The sequence below is a fragment of the Protopterus annectens genome, chromosome 1.part1 (genome assembly GCF_019279795.1).
Source record: "Protopterus annectens isolate FY-2018-M chromosome 1.part1, PAN1.0, whole genome shotgun sequence".
NCBI lineage: Eukaryota > Metazoa > Chordata > Ceratodontiformes > Protopteridae > Protopterus > Protopterus annectens.
Genome location: NC_056726.1, coordinates 370,127,411 through 370,153,634, shown reverse-complemented (window position 1 = coordinate 370,153,634; position 26,224 = coordinate 370,127,411). Strand labels below are relative to the sequence as shown.

Genomic DNA, 26,224 nt, shown 5'->3' with positions numbered 1-26,224 from the left:
ACCATCCAAAAGCTCTTCTGCCCACCTCTCCCTCATTCATCTGCAAGTCATATGCTTCCATTGTTAATCTGCAGACTCAGTCTGAGGAGAGCTAGACCCAGGGGATTGTGGGAGAGATCTTAAAGGAGCTTGGATCAGAGCTGACAAGCTGTTTGGTACCCTGCCATTCACATTGGATAGACTAGGATGTAAGGATCCAGTGTTGTTTTTCACTCACTGTAGCTAGTTGGCAAATACTTACCCAGTCTTGTGACCTAGAGAAGAGACAGTCACACTTCAGGAGAGATTTGTGCTCTATTTTACTGAGGAAGAGTGTAAAAGCATTTTAAAAAACAAGCAGTCCATTAAGTAGTGTTTTCAGTCACAAGACACAACCCAGCCTATCATGACAGCCCCTTAGATTGGGTTGTGTCATAATGGAGTGTTTGTTTTTTAAATGTATTTCGTCCAAAAGCTTTGTATATCATATTAAACTACTGAATTCTATAGTGTACGCAGAGTCCATGAATATTTTCTGTTTGGCTTTTATTCTGCTGACTCTGCCTTGCCATGGATTTTGATCATTTTTTAGTGGTTAGTGAGGAAAAGCCCTGACTATGATCCAGATGACCTAGAATTTATTAGACACTGCAAAATCTGATGGATTTGGCAGGGAGGATAGTGATGGTAGACCTCACTTTGAGCCCCAGTGATGGCCACATGCTTGGATGGATTGCTGGACTGGGACTGGATATGCAGGATAGTCTAGATAGGTGTAGGTGTTTTACGACCTTGGGTAGGCATATCGTCACAGGCCACACCTCTTTGATCTTCTTGGACTAAAGTGTAAAAATGTCAGCATGTATGAGAAAGGGGTTGCTTAAAAAAATGGTGCTCCACGGTTTTTTTTTTATGTCTATGATGCTGTTGGTACTAGGATTTTCCATTTACCTTCCTCTCATCAAGTTGGAGCAGTGGGAGAGAAGCATCTGATAGTGTTGTGCTGAAGGTGTGGGGAAACAGAAAAAAAAAATCTTAGGAGAGACTTGACGGTTTTTGAGTGAGGTTAGAGTGGAGGCTGATTATTTAACTTTGTCCAAAACTTGTTTGAAGAAACTTCACACACAACCAGCATAATGTAAATACTTCATGCTTGTTAACTGTGGGACTCAATTTTTGAAAGATGCTTTTAAAAGGGTTATGTTTCTTTTGGAGTCGAAGCATGCTAATTAATTGGCAATCAATGTTTTCTTCTGGGGCATATGTAAGACTTGCAATTTTGTCTGACCGGCAATGAATTAACCAGAACACAGCGTTAAAAATGGTCACAGTGTTAGCAGCACAGTTTTATTGTCACTCTGTGTACACACATACATTGCATTCACCTAATATTGTGGACCTGCTTATGCTGCTGAAAATGCATTATAGTCTAGAAAATGTAATTAGAGAAAACAAAACAAAAAAAACTTTGTTTTAGTGGTTGTCTTGGCTGTAGTACCTATGAGTGTCTCTCTGAACTTGTTCTGTAGTCCTACAACAGTTATGCAGTTAATTCCTTAAAGTAACTCATTTAGTCGTCTTTACTGTTGCTTTGTTATACTCTGCTCTTGTGTGAGGTTCAAGATTCTCCATGTTGTTGCACTTGAATTGAGAAATATCTCTAGTTGTCTAAGATTTATTCCTGTGATGTTCACATCATGTAAATAGAAGTTTAGTTTTTAAATATTAAAAATCTATGCCTGGCATTGGTCCTGCTCATCATAGTTGTTCCAGATTCCCTGAACTGCATCTTTCTTGCAAACCCAACCTAGCTTTTCCAGTCTGTTCAGAAATTGCCAAGTAATTTCCTCCTAATAACTTGTATTTTTGTATTTCCAGATTTTTTATCTTTAGCTTCCTTACTGTCTGCCCTAATATACATACGTGCACACTTGACATCCTTTACACTTCCTTTAGGCTGTACCTTTATTCATTGTTATGCTTTCCCTCCTTACCTCTCTTCCATTCCTGGATTTGGATATGTCCCCATATAATTTCAAAAGTAACCTTTCTGTGAAATCCATGACCCTTCCTGTTGTGATACTGGATTCCTTTACTTTTTTTCTGTAAACCCTGTTTCTCCATTGATGGGCGTCAGCCCTTGGATTGCCTCTTCACTGGTGTTATTAACTTGCTTATATGTACTTTGAATTACAATCCTTAACCTGCTAACGCCAGTGAATTCTGTACAAGAAACTAGTTTTTCTGTTTCAGATCCATTAAGTACTGAATTGTAAGGAGAAGATGCATGCTGTTTGTGGAAATTGTAATTGTTTATAATGTTCACAAGTGCTCTTTGATTAACAATGATATTAGGCTTGTAGTTTATCATATAATCATTAGTGCATGATTTCACTGTTATTTATTATTATTTTCTCAGAATCACGGACTTGTAGGATTCTTCCGAGGGATAGTTCCTCGTTCCTTGCGTCGCACATTGATGGCAGCAATGGCATGGACAGTTTATGAACAGATGATGACCAAAATGGGCCTCAAGTCTTGAAGGTCAGGAATTCAGGCTGTGAGTTTGTGGAAATGTGCCAGCGGTTGCACTTAAGACAGCAGAGGTGGCTCGCTGTCAGTTGAGCAAAGGGTGCCTAGCGACTGCATTGCAACAGAGACCATTGGAAGTAACTTGAAACAATCAGACACTACCATTTCAGTTTTGTCCATTTGATGTTTTACTTGTACACAATGAAGACCACTAACATTATAGGTTTAATTTACACCCAAAAGCATTCCATAACTGCACATCTGAGAAATGGGCAGCTCCAGTATAGTGGGTTATCTTAACACTAGTTCCAGGAAACAAAGTAATGTTATCTTGCAAGTTGTCCCAGAAATGTGGAATAACACAGTAAGCAAGCCTGTTACAGGCTTGAACTGATTACTGCTGTGTACATGTAAAAGTCTGTAGGGCAGACACCAGCCAGAGTGTGAAGCTAGCAACTGAAAATTAGCGTATGCTTTTTAAGCATCTGAGATATAGTGGCTTCCTGAAGAAGCATCATATTTTTGATGTGCTGGGGTATCAGCATTTTAAATGTTCTGTGTTGAAATTATTGTGCATCAGGTTGACGTTTAATTTTGCAATAGTTAGTTTTGATACAAGCTACTGTAATCTTTTGTTTATTTGTGTAAGAGGCACAGTAGTATAAGCCTGCTGAAGTCTTATTAGGTTGCTTAAAATAAAGCTGGAGACAACAAAACACTTGGCTCTCGTGTTTTTCATATGCGAGTTTGTGGACATTTGCCCTTTGTTTTAGTAACCCTTTCTACTGTGATGTCCCGTTTACCTGAGAAGGCCTAGTTTACCCCTGTAGGATAATGCGTCGATGAAAGAATGAATGGTGTATGAGGGTAAGCTCTCTGGAATGGCCTGATACACGAGGGATGCCATTTTAATTCCTTGGTGTGATATGATGTTTGCTGATACAGGTAGAACTGCTCACTTTTTTCATTTGATAGTCCAGTAGGTGAAGTGGCTTAAAGAATATGTTTCAGCAATGACTTGTACACAAAGCAAAAACAAGTTTATTGTATTTATTTATTTATTGCATTTGTTGACTGAGAAAGTCCGAATGGCACAGAGTCCGCTTTTCCTTGGAAACCTAGGGAAAAAAAGCTTCAAATAATGCATATTAGATAGTTGTATATGTAGCATAGAACAAAAAACAGCATTTTACAAGTGTACGCATAGTCTAGTGAATAAAGACATTTTTTGTAAAACTTTATACATGGTATAGAAAACTCATTCAGTAGTGCTTTGAAAAGTCTGCATAGTAATGAAGAATCCCTGAAGTTAGTACTAGTATAGTAAGGCATAGATACAAAATTGTTTTCAGCAACAGAAAATGATGAGCATAATTAATTATATAGATGTACATTTCAGTGTGCCAGTAGCTTGTATACTTCGGTAAGCTGTTTCATAATAAAGACTTAAAGTAGCCCTACATTTACAGATAAACAACATTTTATGCTTTAATTTTTTTAATGCGAGTCAGCAGCTGGAATAGTAGACTGAAGAGTGATGAAAGTGCGAAGGAGGAGATGGTGGGGAAAAGATGATTCTCTAAGTGAATGTAAGAAGGATGAAATGAGTGGGAAAGTAGGGGGTGATAGTTATAGCAGGTGGGTGAGAGTGAGAGTATAGAGAAGGGAGATGAAGGAGAAGTAGTTGACGGGTAGGAGGAAGTGTGGAATTAGTGTAGTCTAGGGGCACTTATCCAGGGTTATTGTAGTGGCAGAGTGAGAGATTCTGTAGGTTTGACTTTAGCTCAGTGATGGTGAACCTTTTGGGTTTGGCAGGTCAAAAGCTCCTGGTACAAAACAATTTAGTGCACTTCACATGAGCAATGAATGCAAAAGCAGTGCCTTTTGGTAACTCAGGTGTTGGTGATCGCTGGCATGTCACCCAAAGCGTTGTGGCATATGTAATCTTTGAGACACGTATCATAGGTTTGCCATCACTGCTTTAGCTTCTGTTTGAAATGTTTGAGATGCTTCATTTGTAGAGAGATGTTGTGTACCATGCTTTGGTGACATAGTTTGATAAGAGACTGTCACCAGCTGTATTGTTGAATTTAGTGACACGGAGAAGCAGCATTTATGTTGAGCGAAGGAGTCTTATTTGGTTTGTTTAGCTGGATTACAGCTGACAGAGATGGAGAGTTTGTAGATTTTTATAGATGAAGTTGAGTAGGTGCAAGTTGGGATTAAGACTGGGATTAAGACAGTGAGTGCGATAGATTGGATAAGCAGTTCACAAGGAAACAATGGAAGGGCATATGTAAGGCTCCCAAGTATGCAACAAGGTCTAGAATACTTTACGATTTTTTTCTTGGAAATGTTAGCATAGGTATTTTTATACCCAAAACAGTCTCCAGAGAAATGTTCCTCAGGTAAAGGGCAAATGTTGGAGGTTTGGAGAAGAAAGAAATAACAAGGAACATATGATGTCCTTCTGTTCCTATGTTCCAGTATTCCACATATGTGTTTACTCTTGCTTCGCGTACTTCCAACCAGTATGTAAAAGTTTTCAGTCCCCAAATGGTGCATGGGACGTCTGACGTGGCTCAGGGAACGTGGGCTATAAAAGTGACATCTGCACACACCAGCCCTCAGAACTTTTCAGTCGTAAGATGTACACGAGGTGTTCCTGCTCTCGCTGCTGTCAGAGTTGAGAAATCAGATAAGTACCCCATTGGGAACCTTTCAGTTTTTTGTTCTTTATTGTATTTGCCTGTTCATGTCATCCAGAAAGGGTAAGTGTAAGTGCGGCTGGCAGATTCCTCACAAGGACACCCACGATCAGTTTTTTTTCTGTTTGGTACTATTGCACGACCACAAGGCCTGTCCAATTTGTCAGGCGTTTGTACCCAAAACTTTGCGTAGTCATTTGCATGCTCTAAACTTGTATTTAGCAAACCAAAGATTAAAACAAATTACATTGGGAATGAAGGTTTCATCCAACGTACTTACTGAACCACCGAAGACCAGGACTACATGGCCTACCACTACTGCTGCGCGTCTAGCATCCGACCCTCAGCCTGTGGCCAATGTTGGCCTGGTAGAGGAATCAGAATCCACCACTTTGGACATAGCAGGTACCTCTATGGAAGCCGCACAATCCCACGTGGAGGGCACGTCCCTTGAGGCTTTTCTGACGTCAGTCTCCGATGCCGGTGGGGGGGGGGCAGCGATTTTTGGTAGGTCTGCTGGATACCTCCAGTCCTTTACAGACTCAAGATTCCAGGCCTTCCTCCCTTCAGATGCTGGCTAGGCCCCTTTAAAAAGAAAGGAAAAAAAGGAAGCACCTTTCTTCTCCTTCTAAAAGCATGCCTGAGTGGCAGACCTTCAGTCAAAGCTTGGCTCCTTAAAAAGAAAGAAAAAAAAAAAAGGAAGCACCTTTCTCCTCCTGAAAGCATGCCCGAGTGGCAGACCTTCAGTCAAAGCTTGTTTAATACCTTTATGGCCTTGCATCCTGCTTCTGCAGGGACTACTAGCATTCCTCCTCAACTTTTGAGCCCTAGGCCTCAAACCTCAGACCCTACCATGAAAGAAGAGGAAGGCCTCTATGCTTCTTCATCTGAAGAATCACTGTCTTACACCTCCCAGATCTCTTCTCCCTTGGGGTATGGTTCCCCAGAGGAAGAATCAGTCGATCCTGGCTCCCCAGTTGAGGATTTGACCTTTGGAGAAACCATCTCTAAGATGAAAGATTATTTCAAGTGGGAATTCTCTGAGATAACCAAGGTTCAAAAAAGATACAATGACCTCATCCAGATGGATTCCCCAAGTCCGTCTGCTGTTCCTCCATTCCTGCCTGCCTTCCTGGATGCCTTCTCCTCAGCATCCTTAAACCCAGACTCACAATCTCCTGCCCCACGCAGACCTGACAGATTATACAAAGTTTTTGACCCTGCCAAGTACCTCCTTAAGTGCCCACCTGCAGACCTTGCCACTATCTCCATCTGTACAGACTAGGCTTCTAAGCTCTTACCCACTACCACCATACTTTCTGCTATCAAAGACAGCAAGACCATGGAATGGCTGGGTAAGAAAATTTACACGTCTACTACCTTGTCCTTTATGGCTATTAATTACCAGACTCATTTGGGCAAATACACCTTATCCCTCCTGGAAAAAGCCTCCAAGGAATTGGCTGATGCACCAGACTGTGCTGCCAAAGCTTCACTGTATTCTCTTCTGGCCCTCACCTCCCATGTTACCAGGCACTCCATAAAGTGCAGTTATGATGCTGCTGCTGAAGCCTCAGCTAGGCCAACAACATCAGCTTCTGCCTTAAGAAGGTATTCCTGGCGTCACCTACAGCCCCTTCCTGATGACTTTAGGGCAAAACTTATTGATGCACCCCTGGATAATTCAGCCTTGTTTGCTGCAAAAGTGGCTGATCTCTTTAAATCACTTCAGCAAAAAGGAAAAGAAATGCAGGACTTGAAACACCTGCTTGTTTCTCCCATACCAAAATTTCAAGGAAACTGCCCAGCTAAAACTCAGTTCATAGGAAAGCACTCTCGCCCTGCAGCTCCTTCTAGAACTAGAAAACCTACCTGGAAGCCTCCCCCTCCATCTAGAGATTCACCTTCCTCTAGCCAGAGGCCACCCATTCAAGATAGGGCAGGTAGCATCTGACTACCTGCCTACCTTGTCCCCACCACCCCCCTCCCTCTCTGCATCTGTCAGTTTGTCTCTCACTGCCTCCCTGTGTGGACTCGCATCACATCAGACAGATGGGTCCTGCCAATCCTTCAAAACGGTTACTTCATGACCTGGCCCCCCCCCCCCCCAGAGCGAAAGGGCATCCCAAAGCCTCCAACGCCAACAGCTGCACCTTCTGCAGCCTGTGTTGCAGGCTCTGCTGGCCCAGGGCCCCATCGACTCTGTGCCCGCAGATGCAAAAGGAAGAAGTTTCTACTCCAGGATTTTCCTTGTTCCCAGAAAAGATGGAACATAGAGACAAGTACTAGACCTCTCCCGTCTCAACCTATTCCTAAAGGTCCCAAACTTCAGGATGTTGACTTTACCTACTCTCTTCCCCCTCCTACTCCCCCAAGGGTTCATGGCCACCTTAGATATAAAGGATGCTTATCTACACATCCCCATAAAACCCACATTCAGGACTACCTGAGGTTCTAGGTGGGCCCTTCTCACTTTCAGTTTTCTGCCTTGCCCTTTTGGCTTTCCACTGCTCCCAGGGTTTTCACCAAATGTTTGGCTCCAGTGATTGCTTAGTGCAGAACAAAGGGAGTCCAAGTATTCCCTTACCTGGACGACCTGCCAATTCAGGCAGACAACAAGGAGACCCTCCTGCTACACACGCACCTTGTAGTGTCCCTCCTACAGTAGCTGGGATTCCAGATAAATTTCCCAAAATCCCACCTGGAACCCTCACAAGACATTGTCTTCCTGGGGTGCAGAATTTGCACAGACCTTATGAAAGCCTACCTCCCCCCAAATGATGCAAACCCTGACAGAACATCTGCTTCTGGTCCTTCTATCTACAGAATTGACAGCAAGGCAGTACCTCAGAGTCCAGGCTACATGGCAGCCACTATCCCCATGTTACCATTAGCAAGACTGCATATGAGAAAGTTACAATAGTATCTTCGGTTAGTCCAGACCCAACACACACATCCTCTGGAGTACAGGGATGTTCATCGTGTTTCACTGTTGCAGTCATTACAATTGGGTTATCCTGCTGGCAGGCTACCCACAGTTGGCCTGAGTTCCAAAGTCTAGGTCCGGCATCGGTTGTGGTCTCCTCTTTCCTGATGTCAGTGCACCAGGGGTATATAAGATGCAGCCACCGCCATTTTTTCCAGTCTTTCTTGCCGCACGGTGCCCAAAGCAAAAGCAGTTCGCAAGTGCTGGTCGGCCGACTCCTGAAGTTTTCAAATTCGAATTTCAGATCCGAAGTCTTCATTAAAGCTAAGTACCCCATTGGGGAAAATTTTTTCTTGTTCCAGACCGATGTCAGAAAAAGTTAATAACTGTATTTCTTGTGGGAAGCAAATACCTCATAAGGATTTTCATTCTTACTGTATTCCTTGCCTAGGCCCTGACCATAACGTTGCTAGTTGTCGGTTTTGTGCTAGATTTAACCAACGCACTATTAAGCATCGGTACGATTTTGCATTTCATTACTTTGGCAGAAGATTTAATTATATAATGCCGTCGGATCAGCCAACTACCGGAGTTTACAAAAAACGAAACGAAAAAGAAAAGGACAGGCATCCGAGATTCAAAACCGATGACGAGGCTTCTTCTAGGCCTTTCGCCGGTTCTCAGTGAGGTGCTTTCGCAGCCCCTGATGCCCGCTACCTCAGAGCCACAGGCCACTTCCGACTCCCATGTGGTGCCGACTGGGCCTCTGGAAACTCAAGGTATTGGGCACTCTGAGACTATTCCCTCAGATGGGTCCAGAGCCGCTGAGCAGGCATCGGCTTCTGAGGGTGTTTTCAGGCCTACACAGTTATATGTGAAACCTACTTCAGCTACAAAGACAAAGACTAAAGCAGCTCTAAAGACAAATAAACAAGTACAGCATTCACCTGGACAGGCCTCCATGCCTAAAAAACAGATGCTTAAAATGGCTGAAGACCTTATTACTTTGATCAGGGGTTCCCATTCTCTTCCTGAAAAGAGGTCTAGGTAAGAGCTAGAATATGAATCTTCAGACCAGGTTTCCATTTCCACTGATTCCTCCTCTGAACAGGATTACTCTATTCCTCCCTATGAGGATTCTGATGCTGAAGAAATCTATCCCTTCAGCCTCTCCTCCTGAGGATTATTCTTTTGGGGAAACACTGCATACTATGAGGGAGCATTTCCACTGGGAGAGCCAAGATTATTCAGAATTCAAGAAAAGGCTCAGAGATTTCCTTTTATTGCCCCAGCACAGGCCCCTTGCTATCCCACCTGTTTTAGACATTGTAGATGATGTATTTACAGAGTCCAGTTTTTCGCCAGACTCAGCCTCTGTTAAGCCAGACAGATATTACAGGGTTCCTAATTCACATAAATTTCTCTATAAGAACCCTGCAGCTGACCCAGAAACCATATCTCCGGGTCCCAAAGGGGTCAAGGCTTCTACTGCAAAAAACCTTATTCCCTCTGATAGGGATTCTAGGGCCCTAGACAGATGGGGCAAAAAGATTTATACCTCCGCTACCTTGGCTGTAAGAGCTTTAAATTGCCAATTTCATATGCTTAAGTATTAGCAATATCTTATATCCTTGCTTAAACAGAAAATGCCAGCAAATGCAGAATGTGCAGACAATAAAGAAATGCAGGATTTATTGCATGCAGCTGAACAAGTTGTAAAGCATACTTTGCAATGTGGTTTTGATTCTCTTGAGGACTCCTGCAGGGCCGCTGTTACAGGTTCTGTCATTAGGAGGCATGCTTGGTTAAAAGAACAAAATTTGCCGGATCATGTTAAAGCAAAACTATTAGACGCTCCTTTAAAGCATGATACTCTGTTTGGTGTTAAAGCAGAAGAGGTGTTGAAGAAAATGGAGGACAAGGCAAAATCTATGCAAACCGCCAAGGATTTCTTGCAGGTACAGCCTCCCAGGTTTAGCAGGAACTGGCTTACAAAAAATTGGTCCTTTTCAGTGTCAGACCACAAAGGGGCAGATACAGACGCCCCAGAGGCAGATCACAGCCCCAAGGCTCATACAGGCCTAAACAATGGGGTGCTTCTACCTCCAAGAGCGGAGAGGAAAAAATCACAGCCATACAGGAAACAGTCTCAATGACTTTCCACTTCCAGCACCAAGCACTTATCTTTTGGCAGCCCCTTTGGGGGGAAAGCTAGCACTTTTTTTCACAAAATTGGCACATGATCACCCAGGACAAATGGGTTCTAAATATAGTTTCACAAGGCTTACAGGTTCCACTTTCACACCCTGCCAAGGCAAAACGGTATGCCAGACCTGCCACGCAATCAATGGGCAGAGGCACAAAAACAAGTTTCATCCCTCATGGACATGAGGGCCATTCAACAAGTACCAGTACAAGAGCAGGGTCACGGATTCTATTCAAGACTGTTCTTGGTACCCAGAAAAGACAAAGCCTGGAGACCAATACTGGACCTATCTATTCTAAACACACATCTGGATATTTCAAAATGTTGACTCTACAGCAGCTTCTGCCCATGTTGGGCAAGAAGGCTTGGCTTGTGATTTTAGATCTAAAAGAGGCATATCTGCTTGTCCCAATCAGGCAGACATGCAGAAGATACCTCAGATTCAAAGCTGGCTCAATGCACTACCAATTCTCTGCACTGCCCTTTGGCTTATCTACTGTGCCCAGGGTCTTCACAAAGTGCCGGGCACCTGTAATTGCATTTTGCAGACAAAAAGGAATACAAATATATCATTACTTGGACGACTGCCTTATTCAAGTGGAGAACAAGGACATTCTACTACAGCATCTGGCATTTGTAAAAACATTACTGACAAGTCTAGGGTACACAGTAAACGAGAAGAAATCAAAACTCCATACCCTCTCCAGAGATAATATTCCTGGGTGCAAGCTTAAATACAACTGCCCAGATGGCTTATCTCATGCCAGACAAACACAGACATCTGACTACTTATTTCAAAATGTTGGCAACAAAGACACAGTTATCTGCAAGAAAAATTCTGCAGGCCTTGGGTTTCATGGCATCCTGCATTCTGCTAATTCCATATGCAAGACTGCACATGAGGAAACTTCAATGGTATCTAAAAAGTGTTTGGACTCAACATTGCCACAGCCTGGAAACAATAATTACCCTCATTCCCTGCCTGCAACAGGAGTTTCGATGGTGGGCAAAAGCCTGTCACCACAACACGGGACAGCCATTCACCTTACCCACAGCCAGGCAGACATTGACAACAGATGCATCAGATTACGCCTGGAGGGCCCATATGGCAGGAAGATGTATTCAGGGCACATGGTCTGCAAGTCAAATACATCTACATATCAATCAAAAAGAGATGCTAGCTGTTCAGAATGCCCTAACAGCCTTCAAGCATCAACTTCATCCAGGGCAACTACTAATAAAGACAGACAATACTACCGTCATGTGGTACATAAACAAGCATGGAGGCACACATTCCTACCCCCTCTGCAGGCTAGCCATGAACTTGTGGCACACAGCATTGACTTACCAAGTACATCTGCAAGCTCAATTCCTGCCAGGAAGGAAAAATACTCTGGCAGACGAACTAAGCAGAAATCTAATGGATCCCCACGAGTGGAAATTGGATCCACAAGTCTTCAGCATGATAACAAGGACTCTGGGATGCCAGGACATAGACCTATTTGCCTCCCCTCACAACTACCAACTACAAAGATTCTGCACAAGGACTTATCACAAGCAAGCATGGAAAGTGGATGCTCTATCTTTCAGCTGGAAAAATCTAACAATATATGCCCTTTCCTCCTCTGCTTCACCTCCCCAAGGTACTCCTCAAGGTCAGACAAGAGAAACCAAAAATGATATTGATTGCCCCAGACTGGCCCTGCCAGCACTGGTACCCAATCCTAAAGAGCTTGTCTCACTGCCCAGCCTGGACATTACCTCAAATTCCTCACTTATTGACCCAACAAGACAGCCAGATACTGCACAGCCAACTCAAAACCTTAAACCTGGTGGCATGGCAGATAATATAGCCTCTCAAGACGCACCTCTTTCTAAAGCAGTGATGGATGTTATTTTGGAGGCCAGGAGGCCTAGCACCAGAAAATCTTAAGCAGACAAATGGAAGAGATTCTGTGCTTGGAACCAAGCACAAGGCATTGACACAACTGTTCCAAATATTCCTCAGATTTTGCAATCTGCTCGATAAAGGCCTTTCCTTTTCATCAATTAAAATTCATGCTCTGCCATTTCAGCTCATTACAATACAGAACCACATATTTTTTCTCATCCGTTACTGAGGCAGTACCTCAGAGGGGCCAGAAACATAAGACTTCCAAGGAGAGCACCAGTACCTGCATGGGACCTCATCTATGTCTTGGAAAAACTCACACTGCCTCCGTTTGAGCCAGCCTCTGCAGCTGACATAAAATTCTTATCCTGGAAAACAGCTCTGCTCCTAGCAATCGCCTCCGCTAGAAGAGTCTCAGAGTTACAGGCACTCATGGCTCTGGAACCTTTTATCATTTTCCATCCTGGCAGGGTTTCACTGAGGACAAACCCTACATTTCTGTCTAAGGTAGTGTCCAGTGTGGCCCTTAACCAAACAATTCATTTGTCTACTTTTTATCCAAACCCACAGAATAAGGGTAAGAAAGTTCTGCATTCTTTGGACATTCACAGACAGCTACGCTTCTACTTGGACAGAACTAAAGCTTTGAGAAAGACTGATCAACTTCTAGTGGCATATGCTGCAGCATCACAAGGAAAGTCTATCTCAAAACAGACTATTTCAAAGTGGATAGGCCATTGCATTCGTTGCTGCTATTCACAATATGGCAAATCAGTGCCTAAGGGCATTAGGCCACATTCAACCAGAGCAGCAGCCACCTCAGCAGCCTTCCTCAGAGGAGTACCAACCAAAGACATCTTAGAGGCTGCAACTTGGAGTTCAGTGCATACCTTTACAAAGCACTATCACTTACCTTTCTACTCTAAATCCAGGGCAGGCTTTGCCACTGCAGTTTTGCAGGGTCTTATAGCCTCCCCTAATCCTATTTAGCTCCAGCCTCCCAACCTTAGCTTTGGGATTCAACCCAATTGTAATGACTGCAACAGTGAAACACAATGAACATAGTACAGTTGTGTACCTACCATAAATGTAGATGTTCGAGTGTATTCACTGTTGCAGTCCAGGTTACCCTTCCACCACCCCCCTTTCTTCTTTGCTGGGACCTAACTGTTCTTTTCTACTCTATACAACCTATGTGGTATATTTGCTTGTAGATGAAGGAAAAGTTGTTTTTTGTGCATGCATGCTTATTGGCATAATTTTGCCTACCATTTTAGGGGCACCTGACATCTGGGGCAAGAAAAACTGAAGAAAGTGGTGTCGGCTGCATCTTATATACCCCTGGCACACTGACGTCGGGGAAGAGGCGACAGCAACCGACGCCAGACCTAAACTTTGGAACTCAGGCCGACTGCGGGTAGCCTGCCAGCAGGATAACCCAATTGTAATGACTGCAACAGTGAATACACTCGAACATCTACATTTATGGTAGGTACACAACTATACTTTCCCCTTCTCCCATACCTCAAAAAGGAAATCCAGTGGTGGCTGGCACAAGTGACCCCCAATCCAGGTCTCCCACTACAACCATCTCTATCCACCCACATCATGCACACAAATGCCTTGGACTTGGGCCAGGGAGCAACTCTAGGCCATTGAAGGGTGCAGGGCCTGTGGCCAAAGCCTCACAAACAAGAACACATCAATATTTGACAGATAAGGGCAATTCTTCTGGCTCTTCGGGCCTTCCTACCTTACCTCCAACAAGGCCCTCTAAAGAGTTTCACAGACAACACCACAGTCCTGTGGTATCTCAACAAATAGGAAGAGACTAGCCCTTCTAGTATGGGAACTAGATACCTCACAGGGAGTGACTGCAGATGGTATACATCCCATCTCCACAACTCCCAGGCAGACTACCGGAGCAGAACCATCACAAACAACGAATGGATGATTCACAAGGATGTCTTCCTGGATCTATTCTACTGATGGGGTACACCTCAAATAGTGTAAAACAAGTAGATTGCAGTGGGACCTGACAAACCCAAAAATATAAATACTTAAAAACAAAACAAGGCATCAAAATGCTGAGAGTAGGATAAAATAGTTTAATGTAACACAGAAACAAATATGTTTAGGTTAGCACTTTTGCAGTTGCCTGCTTCCTCAGTCCTTAGTAAAAAATGACAACAGTTACTAAAATCTCCTTTAAATACTCCATACAACCAATAAAAACAAACATTTAATGAGGCAAACTTATTTTCTTTAAAATAGGATTTAAAGAGATGACACTATTCAGACCTGGAGAGGCATATGCCTTAAAGTCAATGATCCATTTTAGTTCAACACATTCTGTCTCATTATGCAAGTCACCTTCTCTTGGACTATCATTAACCTTTCGTAGAACCATGAATTTAAAACTGTGCCCCCCCCCCCAACCTCTGACATATGCTTGGCCAATGCATTAATTAATTTGTTGCTACGTATATCATTTAAATAAATGATATACGTAGCAACAAATTAGCTAATGCATTGGCCAAGCATGTTTGCCTCATTAAATATGTTTAGCAGGCAACTGCGAAAGAGCTAACCTAAACATATTTGTTTCTGTTACATTAAACTATTTTATCCTACTCTCAGCATTTTGATGCCATAAACAGGCAACTTTCTGGCTTTTGCACCAGGATACCACACTTGCAGGCACTGGCAACAGATGCCCTCTCAATCTCCTGGAAGGGGGAATATATGTATACATCCCCCCCTTCCCACTCATTCAGAAGGTCCTGCTGAAAACCCAGCAGGACAGACCAAAAATCTTGTTGATGACTCCTTACAGGCCAAGACAGCACTGGTTCCCCCTACTTCTACAATTGTCCAAGGGCAATCACCACAAGTTTTCCCTCAGAGTGGACCTTCTCACACAGCACAAGGGATCCCAGATACACTCACAGTGGCAGTTACTGCACCTCACCCTGTGGTTGATAGGATTCTGATCCCCTTCAGGCACCTTTACAATGAGGATGTGTTCAGTGTCCTGCAGGAAGCCAGGAAACCAAATACAAGAAAATCCTACCTTTCAAAGTGGAAAAGGTTCTCTGTATGGTGTCATAAGACAGACCTGCTTGGAAGTGAGACCTCTCTAGTCCTGTCTTACTTGTGTGAGCTACTGCAGACAGGTTTGGCTTATTCTTCCATTAAAGCTCACTCATCTGCAGTCTTAGCATCTCTCCCTCTGGATCCCCCTCTAGCATCCAGACTACCAGGTAAGCTTTTCCTCAAAGGGGTACTTCACCTCGGATCCCCTAGGAAACCATCTTCCCCACCATGGGATCTTAACTATGTTTTGGAAAAGCTCATGCTTCCTCCAGTTGAGCCAGCAGACAAAGCCTCCCTAAAACATTGTACTTGGGAAAACTGTATTACTAGTAGCCTTGACCTCAACCAGAAGAGTATCAGAGCTACAAGCCTTTATAGCTATTTCTCCTTTCCTAATTTTCCACAGTGACAGGGCCACTCTTAGAACTAACCCTTCCTTCATGCCAAAGGTGGTGAATGACCTGTCCCTTAATCAGGCCATCCACCTACCTACCTTCTTCCCTAACCCACAGGGGGACAGTGAGAAAGTACTTCACTCCCTAGATGTTCGCAGACTACTTGGGTTTCATCTGCATGAAACCAAGTCGATCAGGCAGGCTGACCAACTTTTCGTCTTCTTTCACCCCAGGGCCCTGGGGAAGGCAGTGACCAAACAGATTCTCTGTCTGGATTTCCAAGACCATCACCTTCTGCTACCAATACCATGGAAAATCTCTACAAGGTACTGTTAAAGCACACTCTGCCAGGGCTATAGCCTCCTCAGTAGCCTTCTTTAAGGGTCTGAATACCTCTACCATTCTCAAAGCCGCTAATTGGTCATCAGTGCACACCTTTACCATGCATTACAAACTATACCACATTTATAAAGCCAGGGTGGGTTTCGCCAGGGCTATTCTTCACAGATTCTTGGAGAAAGACTGCAGACCACCTCCTCATTCACAGTAAGCTTTGGCACTCATCCATATGTGAAATACTGCAACATGGGAATAGAAGGACATAGAAAAGTTTGTGTAAAATCTTACCATAACCATAGATGTCCTTCTCTTCCATGTTGCAGTATTCCTTCCCACCCTCCTTCCCCTCCTGTTAGGTTGCATTTCCCTTTCTGGGTGGCACAGGATGGGCATTGCCTTCCTAGGACTGGTTCCAACTGGGGCTTTCCAGTTATGAAGGCTGGTCCGTGCAGACATCACTTTTATGGCCCATGTTCCTTGAGCCACGTCAGACATCCCACGCACTGTTTGGGGACTGAAACAGTTTGCATATTGGCCAGACGTACGCGAAGCAAGAGGAGTAAATTCATATGTGGAATACTGTAACATGGAAGAGAAAGACATCTATGGTTATGGTAAGATTTTAAACAACTTTTCTTTTTGGGAGTGAAATGAGTTGGCAGACTTAAAATTCCCTACAGAGTATTCTGTTAGAAGCATTGAGTGAGCAAGTGGGTTTAACTAAGGAAATCATTTTTTGAGCTGGGATACAGGATCCGAATTGCATGGACATAGTAATAATGCTGGATCTGAAGTAGGAGATTCATTTGTCTGCAACCTGTGGGTTATGGATCCGATATCGGATCCGAACCGGCATGGTTTACCAGCTATGGATCCAAGCTCTCAGCTCCTCCCCTCACCCATAATGCCCTGCTCTACCCTCATGACCCCAGATCTCGTTTGCCGCGCATGGTGACCAGATTGTTTTTTCCAGCTCTCCAGCTAAGTGATATAGTCAGTGTTTAAATTGTAAAATTTAAAAATTTTTTGGTTAATTTGTGTGAAAGTGTAGGTTTCCCTCTTGTATTATTACTTTTTTTAGAGTTTAATCTTAAATTTATATCCCTCCCCTCGCTGGTAGCGTAGTGTGTGTGTTGGGCCTGTGAGTGATTTTTGTTTTTAGTTACTTTACTTTAGTTCTAGTAACTTTTATTTGTTAGCGTGGGATGTCTGAGCAGCCCAAGGCTATTTTCTCTAAATGCTCCGAGTGTGGCCATAAGCTTTCCCCAGCTGATGGCCACACTCGGTGTGTTAGATGCCTGGGGGTTGAACACCTCACATCTGGATGTTCCATTTGTGCAGGGTTCAACCCCAGGGCATTGAAGGAGCGGAGGTCCAAGCTTGTTTTGGCGGGCCTTTTGCCGCCGGACTCTGCTCCAACCTCCGCTCCTTCGGGGGTAACCGTCACCACGGTTATTCCCTCTCCGGCTCCCCCTTCTCCTCCTGGGACTCAACCTCCCGCTTCTGGTTCGGAGGAGAGGGATGCTAGGAAAAAGGATCGGAGGGAGAAGCACCATAAGCGGCGGGCCGAGACCTCTGTTTCGGCCCCGCCAGCCAAGCGGGCTTCTCCCCCGGCTCCCTTGTCTGCTGGATCTCCTCCTCCTCGGCTCCGGTCTCCAGTGTGTTTTCACGGAACCTGAGGAGGAGGAGACCCGATCTCCGTCGAGGCTATCGAGGAGGCACTCAAGGCCTACCTCGGTAGCCTCGTCGAGATCAACGTACAGCCTATCGGATGCTGATCTGGACCAGATGATGAGAAGGTTCATCCAGGCCCAGATGCAGATGGGAGTGCTCTTGCCTCCCCCCCCCCCCCGGGGGGGGGCTCGACCCCCTTTTTCAAGCCAATTGCTCCTTCTCCGACCCGCTACCCGGGTTCGGAGCAGTTGGAGCCGAGCACCTTCGGAGCCGGGGGTGGGTCGGCGCCGATAGTACTTGCCGGATCCGACCCTGCCCTCGAGTGCATCGGATCCGACCTCTCGGAGCCTGGATCCGAGCCTCGGATCCGGGGGGATCAGTGCTCCTTCGGCGCCGTCTGTGTCGGAGCGCACTGTCCCTTCGGATCCGAGCGCTTCGGCGCCGGCTCCGATCCACTCTTCGGATCCGAGGGGGAGCCGATTGTCGGATCCTTTGGTCGAGGTCGGCTCCCCTTCGGCCTTTGATGTAGTGGAGAGGGCCCTGTTGAGGGTCTCCGGACCCCCGGCACTTGTTTCGGCTCCGTCCCGCGCTCCCTCTGCACTGGGTCAGGCTTCCACCATCCGGCCCTTGGGACAGCCCGCTTCTGTGCCCCAAGCTGTTCCCCTGGAACAGGTTGCTGCTTGCGAGGAGTCCTCTGACAGCCCCCCAGAGGATGTTCCTCACAAGCATACGTGCAAAAGGAGGCACATTGACTCCCCCGAGTCTCTCACGGAAGACACGGATTTGGAGGAAGGGGAAGGCTCCCCACGGTCACCCCCCGAGGATGTCTCATTTGGAGACATCATGGAAATGCTCCGCATAAGGGGGGGGGTGGACTGCCCCCAAGTCTTCCTCGGACGAGTCCGTGTTCTTGGAGGCATTTGAAGTGGGCCCGTCTACCTCTTGGGTGTCCCCTCCTGCCGACCCCCTGGTGGACCTCATTACCACCAGGGCGTGGAAGGAATCGGACACCGTGGAGCCAATCCCTAAGAGGCCCGACAGGATCCTCAGTCCACTGTCTGACCGTGCCCATTGGAGTAAGGGGCCTCCGGTAGATGCCATGTTGACGGCGGCCACCAAGAGGGAACTTGCTCAGGAGAGTCCCTCAGTCCATCCCCCGAGCAAGGAGTCTCGGATGATGGACCGCTTGGGGAAGCGGATGTTTAGTAGAGCGACCTTCTCGGTAAGGGCGCTGAACTACCTGGCACACGTTATTAGGATGCAGCGCGATCTCATTAAAGAATACGCTGCATCTCCCCCAGAGTCCATGTCGGAGGAGGACAAAGTGCTGCACTCCACCCGCATGGCCACTCTTAGATCAGTTACCAATACCTCTATGCGGCTACTCTCCCATGCTACGGAAGGCGCTAGAGCCGCAGGGGCAGGTCTAGTCACTAGACGTCAGGCCTGGCTCCGTCATTGCGATTTCTCAGAGCCCTTCAAAGCGTCATTTGCGAACGCCCCCTTTGATGGTTCTGCCCTCTTTGGCAAAACCGTTCGCGACACTTTGACCCAGAGCGAGAAGGACGGAAGATGCTGTCTGCCGTCGGAATCCGCTTCTCTGCACCCCAGAGGCCCTATTCTAGGAACCAAAAGGGTCAGAAGAAGATGTGGTTCCGAAGTCGCAGCAACCGCAGCCTGCTCGAGACAACCAGTGCTGGCGGGGCAGAGGAGGACAGGGAGGACGCCGCCCTAGAGGCAGAGTGGCTCCCAGGAACTTGGTCCAGAGAACCCTTCTCTGAACGGCCCGCGCAGCAACCCTGAGGGTTGCCCAGCTGCTCCACTCTGGAGGCAGTCGGGGGACGTTTTATGAGGCACCTAGCGGCATGGGAGTCCATAACATCAGACCGCTGGGTTCTCCAGATCATATCCAGAGGATACCGTATCCCTTTTCGTCACTTACCAAAATTGAAGTCCCTCCCAGACGTTCCACCCGGTCAACGGGAGGCCGCTTTGGCAGAAATTGGCCATCTGCTAAAGAAAAGAGCCATCCAGCCCGTCCCCCCCAGACCAGATCGGATCAGGGTTCTACTCCAGGTTCTTTTTAGTGCCAAAAAAGACGGGGGATCTAAGACCAATTTTAGACCTTTCTCTCTTGAACCTGGCAGTTCCCAAGGAAAAATTCCGAATGGTCACTCTGCAATCTATTCTCCCCCTTCTGGGAGAAAATCACTGGATGTGTTCCATAGACCTCAAAGATGCGTACTACCACATCCTAATGGACAGGCGCTCCAGGAGGTTTCTCCGCTTCCGGCTGGGAGCCAGTCACTACCAGTTCGGGTCCTTCCCTTTGGTCTCACCACAGCCCCAGGGTGTTCACCAAAGTATTAGCAGTGGTAGCGGCCCACCTGAGGCTTCAGGGGGTGCAGGTCTTCCCCTACCTGGACGACTGGCTCCTTACCGCCCCAACAAGGCATCTACTACTATTGGCGCGAGACTCCTTTCTCCATCTTGCTCCCAATCTGGGCATTACTATAAATACAAAGAAATCCAACCTAGCGCCCACACAGCTCTTAGATTTTATAGGGGCCAGGTTAGACACAAGGAGTTTAAAAGCCTTCCTCACTGCGGACAGAGTTCAAAATCTGCAGCTCCAGGTGCGGGCCATTCTCCACTCAAGTTCTGTTCCGGCGGAGTTGGTCCTGAGGGCTCTAGGGTCCATGGCGTCTGCTATAGCACTTCTTCCTCTCGCCAGGCTCAATATGCGCATCCTGCAGTGGACTCTCTTAGTACAGTGGTCATACCTTGCTCTTCCTATGCATCATCCCATTGCGATCAGCAAGGCTTGCAAGCGGTCCCTCCTGTGGTGGCTTTGCTCCCCAGATCTCCACGGAGGCCGCCCATTTTGTGCTTCTCCCCCTCTCGCCACGGTGACCACGGACGCCTCCCGCCTCGGGTGGGGGGGGGGGCATTTTGCGTGCCGGACCATCCAAGGCACGTGGAACGATTCAGAGACCTTACTGCATATCAACGTTCTAGAGATGAGAGCAGTGCTCTTAGCGTTGCTAGCACTTCAGGACTTTCTTCCCTTGGGAACAATTGCGATTCAATCGGACAACATGTCGGTTGTCTGGTATATCAACAAGCAAGGGGGAACGAGGTCTTACCCTCTTTGTCGAGAAGCCATGAGAGTTTGGGAATGGGCAATCTCCACCAACCGCTTTCTAATAGCAACGCACATTCCGGGTCGGTCCAACATCCTGGCGGACAAGCTCAGTCGCACCATTCTGACCCCTTACGAGTGGTCTCTCAATTTTCAAGTAGCGGAACGCATATTCGCACGGTGGGGAACTCCTTCATGCGATCTTTTTGCCTCTCCCTCAAACACCAAGTGCGACAGTTTTTTCGCTCTGATACCTCCTCCAGGAGGTTCCCCAAGAGACGCTCTGGTGCATGCTTGGCCACCCGGTCTTCTGTATGCTTATCCACCCTTGCCTCTGATGCTCCAAGTTCTTCAGAATGCCTCTCGGGTGGGTTGCAGAATGATTCTCATTGCTCCGTTTTGGCCTTGGCAGATCTGGTTCCCCTTCCTAAGGTCTCACTCGGTGAATCCTCCTTGGATTCTAGATCCCATTCCGGATCTGATATCTCATCCATCCTGCCTATCTCCTCCGAACCTGGACAACCTGAATCTGACCGCTTGGCTGCTCCAGTTCCATTCTTGATCAGGACTCCCGGTATTTCGTCCCCTGTTAAGGCGATCCTGGTGGCAGCTCATAAACCATCCACTAGGAAAGTCTACCGCAGCAAGTGGAAACGGTTTTCTTTGTGGGCGGAGCGGCAAGGCCTGAACCCCTTCACAGTTCCTCTCCCTTTAGTGCTTGATTTCTTAACCACTCTTTTTAACGATGGTGCCAGCAGTTCCACAGTCAAAGTACAACTTGCGGCAATTTCACATTATCACATTGGTCATGACTCCAGTCCACTCATGTCAGCCAAGTTGTGTAAAATTTTCCTTAAAGGTACTTTCCTTCTCAGGCCCCCTGTAAAACAAGCAGTTCCTCCCTGGGACCTTTCCTTAGTTCTCCAGGCCTTGACCGCCCCCCCCCCCTTCGAACCAGCGGCTACGGTAGATCTCAAATTCTTGTCTTTCAAGACTGCCTTTTTAGTAGCCATTACATCGGCCAAGAGAGTTTCAGAGCTCCAAGCATTATCAGCTAAACCTCCTTACTTGGTCTTTCATCCGGACCGTGTTTACCTCAGGACCAACCTGTCCTTTCTTCCTAAAGTAGCTTCTGAAGCAAACATTAATCAATCCATTAACCTCCCTGTTTTCTTTCCTAAATATGAAAACAAAGGTGAATACAAGCTTCACTCCTTAGATGTTCACAGGCAACTTAGATTTTATCTAAACAGAACGGCTGGTCATAGGCAATCCGACCAGTTGTTCATTTCCTTTGCTAAATTTAATTTGGGCAAGCCAATTTCTAAAGTCTCTCTGTCTCGCTGGATTTCACAATGTATCTTATTGGCTTATCAAGCTTCAGGAAGGCCCACACCGGAGGGTGTACACGCCCATTCAACCCGGTCAGTATCTACCTCTGCAGCCTTTAAGGCTAGGATTCCTCTAGATGATATTTGTGCAGCAGCCACGTGGGCTTCATCTCATACTTTTATTTCCCACTACAAGTTGGATCTTGCATCTAGGGGTAGAGCATCCTTTGGCTCCGCGGTGCTCCGGAATATCCTTCCATGATGGCCGCCCAAGATTCAGGTAGCTGGGGACTCTGTCCCACAGGTTGCAGACAAATGAATCTCCTACTTCAGATTTAGAAGTTATGTACTCACCATAACGTTCCATCTGAGTAGGTGTATTCATTTGTCTGCAACCATCCCGCCCTCCTATCCCCCTGGCCTTTCAGTTTCCTGCATATTATGTGTTACCCTTTTCAGGGTGTTCTTGCTGTTGGCAAACTCGATCTGAGGTCATGAGGGTAGAGCAGGGCATTATGGGTGAGGGGAGGAGCTGAGAGCTTGGATCCATAGCTGGTAAACCATGCCGGTTCGGATCCGATATCGGATCCATAACCCACAGGTTGCAGACAAATGAATAATACACCTACTCAGATGGAACGTTATGGTGAGTACATAACTTTTAATTTCTGCTAATGAACTGTATTTGAAGTAGTAAATATTGTAACAGAGATTAAAAGAACTGGAAGCAGGATCTTTAGATAGGTAGGAACAAATTACTTAGAAAAAGTGGAAATTGTGGGAACAATACATGCAGAATAATGTTTTGGAGAAGGAGTGAAGTTTAGGGAAGGCAGGAGCTGAGCAATTTATGTGATGTTGAATTGATGACAGTTGTATAAAAGAATGCATGTGATGTATGTAACTTTGAACATATTCACATGGTTTGTTTTCTTTTATGTAAATGTATGACTGTCTTAACTGTTAATTCAATAAATGTGTTTAAAAAAAGAAAGAAAAAAAAAGATGCTGGTGTGTCAATCCCTGTTTCTCCCTAGTCTTCCACTCCTATTAAAAGACATAGGGAATTGGATTCTTCATATGATGACTTGGGGTCTGGGGAGGAATCTCGAACTTACTCTCCTCCAATTCCTTTCCCTCTAGGCTGTGGTTCAGAGGAAGAAGATTCTTTGAGCCCAGATGACTCCTTGGAAGACTTATCCTTTGGGAGTACTATTGCTTGTATAATACAGTACTTCAAATGTGATTGCTCCTAGGTCTCTGACATTCCAAGAAGTTATGAGCTTTTACAAATGGAGTCTCCTAAGCTCGTCAGCTGTTCCTTCTGTTTTGGCAGCCTTTTTGGACACCTTTTCTGCTGCCTGTCTGGATCCAGATTCCTAGCCCCTAATAAACCTGACAGAGGTTCTACAAGGTGCCTGAGGATTGCAATTTTTTGTATAAATCACTTCTGACCCTTCAGTCATTTCAGTTTCCCCTGATAAGCCTTGTAAGCTTTTGCCATCCACAAATTCCTTCCTTTGGATAAGGACAGTCGAGCTATGTAAGAGTTGGGTAAAATATATATATAGATACTGCTGCCACCTTGTTTTTTAAGATATTAATTACCAAATCCACATGACCAAGTATATTTTGGCTGTTTTCTTTGGTAGCTTCTGTGTTTCTGACCTTTGTGATTCTGATGAGAAGGCTTCAGCTCTTTCCCTGCTTGGGCCCACTTCCCGGGTTACCTGTCACTCCATAAACTGTAGCTATGATGCAGCTGATGCCTCTTCCAGGGCTACCACTTTTGGTTTTGTGATGAGGTGTAGTTATTGGCAGCATCTGCAGGCTTTGCTTGATGATATTAAAAACAGGTTTTTGGATGACCCTGTGGATAACACAAATCTTTCTGGGACAGGTGCTGCTGACCTGTTTAAGTCCCTTCAGGATGACGGTAAGGCCTTGCAGGAAATCAAACAAATGTAATTTTGTTTCCCTGTCCCCAAATTCCACAGGAATTACCCTTCTAAGTGTGCCATTGTCGGCAGACTCTCCCACCTCCAAAGGGTAAGAAGGGGTCTAGGCTTATTTCTTCCTGCTAAATCCACTAAGACTCCTTTGTCTCAGAAACCTTTTCAGGACAAGCCTGTCTCCATTTGACATTTGGTGGCCTCTTCCCCACAGCCAGGTCTCTGTCTACCTGACTTTGTCCCTTCCAAATTGGCATCCGATCACCTCAGACTCCTGGGTGCTATCTTATTTTGTCAAAGTTATTTCATGGTTTGGAAATTCCTTACCCCTTCTTTTCAGGAATTAGGCAACCTGTTCTGGAACAGCTTCATTTCTCAGAGGTTTTGTAGTCCCTTTTGGATCAGGGCACCATTCAGCCTATTCCACCATCCTGAGTAACAAAGGTGTTTTACTCCAGAATGTTTTTAGTTCTTAGGAAGGAAGGTGCCTGGAAACCAGTTCTGGATCTTTGCTCAACACCTTTCTCAAGGTCCCTTTTTTCTGGATGCTCTCTTTAGACCTTGTTTTTTCCTGTTCTTCCATAGACCTTTTTGATTTATCTGGATTTCAAGGTCCCATACTTTCACATCCTTATTCACATTCTGTTCAGAGAATTTCTCTGTTTCTTCTTCTCATTTTCAGTCTTCTGCTTTGCCCTTTGGCCTTTCTGTTGCCCCTTTGGCCTTTCTGTTGCCCCAAGGATATTCACAAAATGCCTCACTCCTGTCATTGCGTTTTGCAGGCTTTGAGGGATACAGATTCTTCTCCTGTGTAGACCTGCTTATTCAGGCTCCTTCTCCAAGCAATAAGTTGTGGGATCTCCACTCTACCTCTTATCTTTTACAGTCTGGAGTTCACCATAAATCTCAAGAAATTGGTACTGATGCCCTCCGAGGATCATATTTTCTATTGTGCAGGCTTCAGACTATCCCAGTATTGTTTTTACTTCCTGCTCACAAGGTTTTGTCTCCGACAACCTTTTTTCCAATCTTTCCTTCCTTTGCCCTCTCTTACAGCCAGGGACTTTCTAAGAGTTCTGGGGTTTATGGCCCTCCACTGTTTCCATGCTTCCTCTCACCAGGTTCCATATGAGGAATCTACAGTAGTACCTCAGATCACTGTGGCTTCAACACTACCATCCCTTGGAGTCCCCTGTTCCTTTACTTCCTTGTCTTGAACTCGTGCTTCAGTTGTGGATCTGACAACTCCCACTCAATCGGGGACTTCCCTTTCAGGCTCCAATTCCTTCTCAGGAAGTGTTCACGAATGCCACAGACTTTGGGTGGGGGACTTCTTATGACCCTCTAAAGGTCCAGGGTCTCTTCTCCTCATTAGAGGTCAGATATTAACATGAGAGATGAGTGCTCTGCTTCTGATTCTACCAGCTTTTCATTCCCTTTCCCACCTCAGCCCCCTCAAAGTTTTCACAGACAATACCTCTGTGATGTGCTATGTCAGCAAGCTGGGAGGTACAAGGTCCTATCTCCTTTGCAGATTAGCTCTTCAGGCATGGAATCTAGCTGTCTGGTATCAAGTGACCCTTCAGTCTGTTTATAGTGCTTCAGAGCACAATCTAGTGACACTCATTGAGCAGGGCCAGACCAGGAGCTTATAAATGCATGCTTCAGAGGTGTTTCCAGACATAGTTAATCGGTGGGGTACTTCTCTGGTAGATGTTTTTTCATCCCCTCTGATAAGACAACTTCCTCTGTTCTGTTTGGGTACCAAGTCCTTTGACTTGGAAAGTGGATGCCCTGTATTTTCCTTGGAAGGTTTATGTATGCCTTTTCCTCCCTTCCTCTGCCATGAGTCCTGCAAAATGTCAGACAGAACTGCCCCAAAGTCTTGCTGGTAATTCGCTTTTGGCCCAGACAGCATTGGCTGCACCTTATCTATCACTTGGCTGGGGGAGATCACAAGTTACCTCACTGGGTGGATCTTTGCACACAAGACAAGGGATCTCTTATCCATCCTCACCTGTCCACTCTTCAAATGACACTGTTGGAGATAGGG

General features: G+C 45.8%; 1 protein-coding gene across 1 annotated transcript in view; it reads left to right on the top strand.

Moving 5' to 3' along the window:
• SLC25A38 (solute carrier family 25 member 38) overlaps positions 1–3,227 on the top strand; it is a gene marked incomplete in the record, with an annotated part of 312,352 nt that extends 309,125 nt beyond the window's left edge. Inside the window, 1 exon segment of the mRNA XM_044075325.1 lies at positions 2,399–3,227. Within this exon segment, the coding sequence (XP_043931260.1) occupies positions 2,399–2,521 (123 nt within the window).
• Between the last annotated feature and the right edge of the window lie 22,997 nt (positions 3,228–26,224).